Here is an 8348-nt window from a genome sequence, read left to right as displayed (position 1 = left end):
CCGCTGCCTTTTGCGTGCTGGCGTCACGCAAGGACGTGCTTGCGTCACGAGCGGATCAACCGCGTTATATAAAGCGGTCAGCAGCCGTCCGCACTCCAGAAGGTAGTTACCTCTGAGCCAGGCTGGTTCTCTGCTCCGCAAGGCGCCAGGAGGCTAGGTGACCGCTCACTGGGGTCCCGGGGCGAAGGCGGAGGCCGCGGTCCGCCGTCCGCGGGAGAGTTTCTCAGGTTAAGGCGCAGGCGCGGCTGTGTTAGGAGCGGCCACTGAGGCGGACCGCAGACTCAGCAGCGCTTCCGGGTAGTTTTGCTCAGGATCGGTGGCACCTGGGACTTGGGGCCCTCGATCGGGGCCGAAGACCCGATCCCGCGAAGGCGGCTTTCCCCGGCCTGAGGGTCGCGGGCCGCAGGAGAGGCGAAAAGAGCACGGATTGGACCAGACTCGAACCACCGACCCTTGCCCATGGCGGCCTTCGTAAGTATGAGGCGGAGTCCGGGGGTTCCGACGGCCTCGGCCATCAGTCCCTCAGTCCCTCACCCACCGTTCCGCTTTTTCTCCGCGCAGGGCCCTGGCAGCCAGAATGTCACTGAGTATGTGGTTCGAGTTCCCAAGTAAGTCTTAACACACACACACACACACACACACCCATTCCCCTAACAATTGAAACCTTTAAGAGCCTCTAGGCATGCCAGGCGCTGCCTTGCCTGTGAGTCATCCTCCAGACTGGCAGCGACTTGAGGGCAGGGCCGGGTGAGCTGAGGACTCTCTGGGGCATCACTGTTTTTTGAGTGGAATGAATGAATGAGTACATTAATGTGCAAGCGATGCGGCCCGTGGCCTAATATTCCCTCTGCCACGAATGCTTTTTCCCCAGCCGTGACTGCTGGTGGGTTCTTGTTGGTCCCCAAAACCAGTTCCAGTATTTTCCTCCTCCAGGAAGCATTCTCTGCTTGCCCTCCCTCCTGCCTAGGACTGAGTTCCCGATTATTCATCTTGTTTCCCCTAAATCTTTGTACCTTTTTCTGCATGGGGTGAGAGTATGGATCTGGCTTCCCTGACAGACTTGGGACCTCTGGGATGTTTTAAGGGTCCTCAGGATTGCCTGTCACAAAGGGCTGAACCGTGGAGGGTTTGTTGAATGATGGATTGAGCACTACCTCTTCCTGATCATTCCAGAAACACAACCAAAAAATATAACATCATGGCCTTCAATGCAGCTGATAAAGTCAACTTCGCTACTTGGAATCAGGTAAGTCCCGGTTCTCAGGGGAATGAGAATTGATTGTGAGTGTTGTGGCTGTGACAGTAATTAAGTTTGTTTCCTCAGAGCTTCCCCAGTGGAGATAAGTGACAACTAAAGTACAGGTTGAGCTGCTGGGCTCTGAGTAAAACTTGTCAGGCCCTGCAGGAAGCCTTCTCCTGAAAGGAGAACATTTAGAAAGTGTGCCCCACTGATGGGCATTTTGGGCCTAGATTTTTCTGGGCAAAAGAGGAGGCCACATCCTACAGATGGTCTCAGAGTCCCCACTGTAAGGCCTTTGGGAGTTGTCTCAGTCTGTTGGGGCTGCTCTAAAAGAACATCATATAAACAACAGTCATCATATAAACAGCTCAGGAGGCTGAAAGTCCAAGATTAAGGCACCAGCAGATTTGGTGTCTGGAAAGACCCGATTTTAGTTTATAGGCAGCACTCTTTTCCCTGTGCCCTCTAGGAAGGGGCAAAGGAACTCTCTGGAACCCTTTGGTATAAGGGCTCCACCCAAGATACCATCTGCAGGTGTTAGGTTTCAACATATGCATTTTGAGATGAAGATATAAACATTCAGTCTATAGCAGAAGCCATTAAGGGTTTTCAGTGGGGGTTTTGTGAAGTGATCTGGCTGCTGTAGAGTGGAGGGCAGATGAAGCAGGGTAGAGGTGATAGCTGTGGTCCTGGTGAGCAATGATGGGACACAGGTGATGAGAAATGATTTAACTATAGTGGGTTTTGGAGGTGGAGCTGACAGGGTTTGTTGATGGATTGGATATTGAGGGGTGAGGGCCAGGGCAGAATTATAAATGTACATATTTAAAATAATATCTACTGTTAAATTGTCCAGAGGTTAAAATTTGGAAAACCTCGGCCTTTAATGGTTTCTGAATTCATGGGGCAGCCCAGAGTCGAATGCAGAGAGAGGAAGGCCAATTCCAAGCAGGTTGTTTTATTTTCTTTTAAAAATATATTTTTATTAATTTCAGAGAGGAAGGAAGAAGGAGGGAGAGATAAAAACACCAATGACACGAGAGAATCATTGATTGGCTGCCTCCTGCATGCCCCCTTCTGGGGATTGAGCCTGCAACTCAAGCATGTGCCCTGACGGTGAATCAGTACCGGGACCTCTAGCTTCATAGGTCGACACTCAACCACTGAGCCACGCCAGCCAGGCAAACAGGTTGTTTTCATTGTTAATCCTCACCTGAGGATATTTTTCCCATTGATTTTTTTTTTAGGGAGTGAAAGAGAGAGGCAAAGACAGAGAGAAACATTGAAGTGAGAGAAACACGTCAGTTGGTTGCCTCCTGCATGAGCCCTGACCAGGGCCCTGGGCCAGGAGGAGCCTGCAACCGAGGTACGTGCCCTTGACTGGAATTGAACCAGGGACCCTTTGGTCTGCAAACCGACACTCTATCCACTGAACAAAACTGGCTAGGGCTTGTTGTTTCTGTTTACTACCACTATGAACTTACTGTGTTTTTTTTGTTTTTTTGTTTTTTTTGTGCGTTTTTTTCATTTGGAAATAATTTCAAACTTTCAAAAAGCTGCACAGATACAGTACAAAGCTTGCCCATATCCCTTCACTCACATTCACTAAGCGCCGACTTTCTACTTTTTTTTTTTTTACTAAGCAAGAAAGTTGACTTGGAGTGTCTGTAGCTCAGCGTGGAGCGAATAAAGGGTATTCTTAGGGGTAGGGGCATAGCCTGAGCAAAAGCAGGTTCCCTGATGAGAGATTTTGTTTCCTGCTTCCCCCACCCTGTTCCCCCAGGCCCGGCTAGAGCGAGATCTGAGCAACAAGAAGATTTACCAAGAGGAGGAGATGCCTGAGTCCGGTGCAGGCAGTGAGTTTAACCGCAAGCTTCGGGAGGAGGCTCGGAGAAAGAAGTACGGCATTGTTCTCAAGGAGTTCCGACCTGAGGACCAGCCCTGGCTGCTCCGAGTCAATGGCAAGTCCGGCAGGAAGTAAGTGGTGATGGCAGCAGTGCCCACCCTCCTCTTCCCTCATGCCCTCCCTTTGTGAGGTATTCTCTCAGAACTTGTACGCCCCATATGCACAGTGCAGGTGACAGCATGTCCTCCATCATGGGGTTTTATCTTATTATTTATTTATTCCTTCTATTTTTTAACATATACACTGAGTAGCCAGATGATTATGATCTCTGAACACATAACCATCTGGCCATTCAGTGTATATCCTCTATAATAAAAGGCTAATATACAAATTGTCCCCTCAACCAGGAGTTCGACCAGAAGGCAGGCCGGCCAACCGCCCATGTCCCCTCCCCCTGGCCAGGCTGGCTGGGTCCCACCCATGCATGAATTCATGCACCAGGCCTCTAATATAATATATATACTGAGTGGCCAGATTATTATGTATTTAGAGATCATAATAATCTGGCTACTCAGTGTATATATTTTATTGTTAGTATTACAGATGTCTCCCATTTTACCCTCCTTTACTCACCTCAGCCCAGCCCTACCCACTCCCCCCCAAGGTCTTCACCACCCTATTGCCCATGTTTGGGGCTCTGCATATAAGTTCTTTGGTTTATCTCTTTTGTGGGGTTTTATTTTTAAAGGTAAATAAAATTGGTGCTTGTGTAAGAGTCCTAAGGGCGCCTGTCCTGTTCATATATATCCAGGGGCCACCTTGAAGGGGGTAAGCAAGGAAGGGGCACTCTAAGTGTGGGAAGAGTGTGAGGGCAGAAGCCAGGAGGATGCTCACAGTGGTTCAGGCCCAAGGAGCAGCCTGGAGGCAGGTCAGAGAGGTCTGACTGCAGGGCCTGTGCTCTTCAGGTTATCTAACATTTCCTTCCATGAAAGGACCATGATATGTAAAATGGGGGAAGCCCTGAGCCCACTCTACAGGGTGAGGAGCACTGGCCCTGCTTTCCAGATTTTGAAATCAAGGCTCAGATAGTCCAAGAGCTAGCCCAAGGCCTCCCAGCCTCTGATTTTGCTCAGAGAAACCAGGTGGCTCTGTAGAAGGGACAGGCCTAGGGGCATGGTGAACCAGGGCGGGTCTCTCTGGACACAGGCTGTGACCATGGCTCTTTGCAGGTTCAAGGGTATAAAGAAGGGAGGTGTGACAGAGAACACGTCCTACTATATCTTCACCCAGTGCCCTGACGGGGCTTTTGAAGCTTTCCCAGTCCACAACTGGTACAACTTCACGCCGTTGGCCCGGCACCGGACGCTCACTGCTGAGGAAGCCGAGGAGGAGTGGGAGAGGTGAGTAAGCCTGGGAAGGATGCAGGCAGTGTCATCTCTCAGCTTCTCCAGTATAGAGCCAAAATATTGGAAATGAGGTAGGTCACTATAACTGATGCCCAGCTGGGAGCTGGGGACTCAGAGATGACCAAGCCAGACCCCACCAGGCCCTCAGGGAGCTCTCAGTCCAGTGGGGAGACGTAAACCAAGCCATCAGGGATGTACAGGGTCCTGTGACGGCTAAGGAGTTGGTGACTGAGAGCAGAGCAGTCCTTGGATGCCTTGAGTTTCCCCAGGCAGGAGGTCTGGGCTGGTTCAATTGCAGGTATCTGTTGCCTGAGATTGGTCTTGTTATGGCCTTTATTTTTAAATCAATTTTTTTTTTTCCATTTCTGTTTGCATGAAATATTTTTTTCCATCCCTTTCCTTTAAATAAATAAAAATTGATATTGATTTCAGAGAAGAAGGGAGATGGGAAAGGGAAAGAAAGAGACAGAAACATCAATGATGAGAGAGAATCATTGACAGGCTGCCTCCTGCACTCCCCCTCCTGGAGTCTGAGCCTGAAACCCAGGCATGTGCTCTGACTGCGAATTGAGCCTTGACCTTATAGGTTGACATTCAACCACAGCCATGCTGGCCAGGCACCTTTGCCATTTTAATTTTGATGTGCCTTTTTTTTTTTTTTTTTTTTTTTTTTTTAATATATTTTATTGATTTTTTTACAGAGAGGACGGGAGAGAGATAGAGAGCTAGGAACATCGATGAGAGAGAAACATCGACCAGCTGCCTCCTGCACACCCCCCACCGGGGATGTACCCACAACCAATGTACATGCCCTTCACCGGAATCGAACCCGGGACCCCTCTGTCCCCAGACCGACGCTCTACCACTGAGCCAAACCAGCTTCGGCTGATGTGCCTTTGTGTGGACCTGAAATTGGTCCTGAGCTGAGAGAGGTGCTGGGATGCCAACACCATACCAACACCTTCTCCTTGAGAGCTCAGGGCAAAGGGAACTGAAAAAGGGTCCGCTCTCCCTGTGTGATTTTAGGGTGTCCATGTTATGTGTGAGTCCCCTGGGGTCAGATCACCCTCTTATCACCTAACTCTCATGTCTGTGTTTCCCTTCTGGGGAACATGCAGTGAAGTGCAGGGAGGAGACCTGGCTCCTGGAGACCTGTTATCAGATCCCAGTGTACCCCTTACCTCTGCCTGCAGGAGGAACAAAGTCCTGAACCACTTCAGCATCATGCAGCAGCGGCGGCTCAAAGACCAGGACCAGGACGAGGAGGATGAGGAGAAGGATAAGCGTGGCCGCAAAAAGCCCAGTGAGCTGCGCATCCACGACCTGGAAGACGACCTGGAGATGTCGTCTGATGACAGCGAGGCCAGCGGCGAGGAGGGTGAGCCTGGGCAGAGCCTCCCCTGGTGGCTGGGGTGTTGGGCACAGCTGCCCAAGTCGTGCTTGAGTCTTACTTTACAAAGGTTGTAGTGACAACACAGAGTGATTAATGCCCCTGAAAAAAGCAGGAGGTGAGAGGCAAACACAACATGCCACGCAGGGCGACTTGGGGAAGCACCAGAATGAGCAGGAGGCAGATGAGTGATGGCCCCTGGCCGGTGTGGTCCAGTTGATTGAGCGTCATCCCATGCACTGAAAGGTCTCCAGCTCAGTTCCCAGTCAGGGCACATGCCCAAGTTGCAGGCTTGATCTGTGGTTGGGGTGCATGCTGATTGATGTTTCTCATATTAATGTTTCCATCTCCCAGCCCCCCCAAAAACAAACAAACAAACAAACATATTTTTAAAAGATATGATGGGATGGACTTTATTGAAGTTTCCAAGGGAAAGACAAGGCAGGGCAGGGAGATTACTTAGGATCCACTAGTTTGAATCATTCCAGGGGGCTCTGGGCTCCAAGGGTGACTTAGTGCAGAGGACAGTGGTCCTCAATGTGAGATTAGAGAAAGGCTGTGGCCAGGGCGTATAGATCCAAGATTGGTTTGGTTTGCACATGACAGGTGTTTCCCCTAAGCAGGCCCTTTGCTTTCTCTAAGAACTGGCCAGCCCTGGTCACCTCTTCCCCTTTGTCGAGGCCTGAGATGTCCCAATGTCCTTGAGTATACAAACCACGATGAGTGCTCAGCCCCCCTCTGCTTCCCCAGGCAGCAAAGCCCCCAAGGCCAAGAAGAAGGCGCCGATGACGAAGGCAGGCCGGAAGAAGAAGAAGAAGAAGGGGTCAGACGATGAGGCCTTCGAGGACAGTGACGATGGGGACTTTGAGGGTCAGGAGGTGGACTACATGTCTGATGGCTCCAGGTGAGGCCAGCGGGAGGCAGGTGTGACTTGGGACAGCCTGGAGGACGAGCTCACTCACCCTCTGCTCACCCTCTGCTCACTCTCGTCTTACAGCAGTTCTGAAGAGCCGGAGGGCAAGCCCAAGGTCATCCAGCAGGAGGAGGGCCCTAAGGGCGTGGATGAGCGGAGCGAAAGCAGCGAAGAGAGTGAGGAGGAGAAGCCTCCTGAGGAGGAAAAGGAGGAGGAGGAGGAGAAGAAGGCACCCACACCACAAGAGAAGAAGCGGAAGAGAGGTGGGCTTGGCTTTCTAGGCTTCTGTCCCCTCTGCCCCCTACAAGACCCCCTTACCTGAGATAGAGCTGAGGCTGGGTGTGGGTGCCTTATCCTGACAGCTCTTCTCTGTCCCCATACAGACAGCAGTGATGAGTCTGACAGCTCAGAAGAGAGTGACATTGACAGCGAGGCCTCCTCAGCTCTCTTCATGGCTGTAAGGCCTAGCCAGGGTTGGGAGGAGGGATGTCGGCCCTGGTGTCTGTTTCCAGACTCACATCCCCAACTCTAAAATTTGCAGAAAAAGAAGACTCCCCCCAAGAGAGAGCGGAAGCCATCAGGGGGCAGCTCAAGGGGCAATAGCCGGCCAGGCACACCCAGCACAGAGAGTGGCAACACCTCGTCCACCCTTCGGGCAGCTGCCAGCAAACTGGAGCAAGGTGAGTGGCCTTCCCCTTCCTTTTGACCTCTGTTCTTGTGTGCACTGAGCGTCAGGATCTGAGGCCAGATTAAGGGGCAGACCCCTATCTGCCTGAGCCCCTTGTATGCTAGGGCCTTAGACACCACCTAGCCTGAGGTCTCCCGACATGTCCAGTTCCACATTTCTAATATCTGGCCCTGCCTCTGCTCTCACAGGAAAGCGGACAAATGAGACGACAGCAGCTAAGCGGTTGCGGCTGGACAGTGGACCCCAGAGCCTGTCTGGAAAGTCGACCCCTCAGCCCCAATCTGGGAAGTCAACCCCCAGCAGTGGGTAAGTTGGTGAGGGAGGACAGCAGGGACAGGACGGGGACCACTGGGAAGGAGGGCCACCCACTAATTCCCCACTCTCCACTGCGCCCCTCAGTGATGTGCAGGTGACTGAGGACGCTGTGCGCCGCTACCTGACACGGAAGCCCATGACCACGAAAGACCTGCTGAAAAAGTTCCAGACCAAGAAGACAGGGCTGAGTAGCGAGCAGACAGTGAACGTGCTTGCCCAGATCCTCAAACGTCTGAACCCTGAGCGTAAGATGATCAACGACAAGATGCACTTCTCCCTCAAGGAGTGAGGGGCTGGCCCCCACCCTTTTGCCCAATAAATAAGCTTGTCTCTAGAAGTTCATGGGCTCTTGAATTCCACATACTCATTGCTCGGTGGATCTAACTGTCCACTTGTCACCCTGTTCCCTGAATCCCAGGCCCCAGCATTAATAGGTTGGAAAAACCCAAGCATCATTCTTCTCAATTTACTTCTCTTATTCTCCCCCACTCCTCCTCCTAGAACCTTGACATGTCTCTTAGAGCTTATTTTGCACATGCGGTGATTTCTT

The 8348-nt window shown here is 51.4% G+C and overlaps 1 protein-coding gene across 5 annotated transcripts; it reads left to right on the top strand.

The window, feature by feature from the left end:
• The first annotated feature begins 57 nt into the window (after positions 1 to 57).
• On the top strand, positions 58 to 8135 carry GTF2F1 (general transcription factor IIF subunit 1). 5 transcript variants are annotated; one of them, XM_036460076.2, is made up of 13 exons: positions 62 to 399; positions 451 to 471; positions 562 to 608; positions 1174 to 1246; positions 3024 to 3217; positions 4316 to 4486; positions 5686 to 5874; positions 6637 to 6786; positions 6880 to 7058; positions 7179 to 7252; positions 7337 to 7475; positions 7672 to 7789; positions 7883 to 8135. In XM_036460076.2, exons 2-13 carry the CDS (start codon positions 460 to 462, stop codon positions 8085 to 8087), a joined length of 1551 nt encoding a protein of 516 aa, XP_036315969.1. In that variant the 5' UTR covers positions 62 to 399; positions 451 to 459; the 3' UTR covers positions 8088 to 8135. The 5 variants fall into 5 exon arrangements, with proteins under 5 accessions (XP_045445119.1, XP_036315970.1, XP_045445117.1 ...); XM_036460077.2 differs by having other exon boundaries at positions 59 to 471; positions 6883 to 7058; XM_045589161.1 differs by having other exon boundaries at positions 61 to 471; positions 5686 to 5870; positions 6633 to 6786.
• The last annotated feature ends 213 nt before the right edge of the window (positions 8136 to 8348 follow it).

This window comes from Pipistrellus kuhlii, unplaced genomic scaffold, assembly GCF_014108245.1.
Source record: "Pipistrellus kuhlii isolate mPipKuh1 unplaced genomic scaffold, mPipKuh1.p scaffold_m20_p_30, whole genome shotgun sequence".
NCBI lineage: Eukaryota > Metazoa > Chordata > Mammalia > Chiroptera > Vespertilionidae > Pipistrellus > Pipistrellus kuhlii.
The sequence above is the reverse complement of the archived record's forward strand: the minus strand, read 5'-3'. Positions and strand labels throughout refer to the sequence as shown.

Coding starts and splice junctions, on each gene's coding strand:
- GTF2F1 (XM_045589161.1), top strand. Junction 1,247..3,023: donor ACTTCGCTACTTGGAATCAG/GTAAGTCCCGGT, acceptor CTGTTCCCCCAG/GCCCGGCTAGAGCGAGATCT. Junction 6,787..6,879: donor TACATGTCTGATGGCTCCAG/GTGAGGCCAGCG, acceptor CTCGTCTTACAG/CAGTTCTGAAGAGCCGGAGG.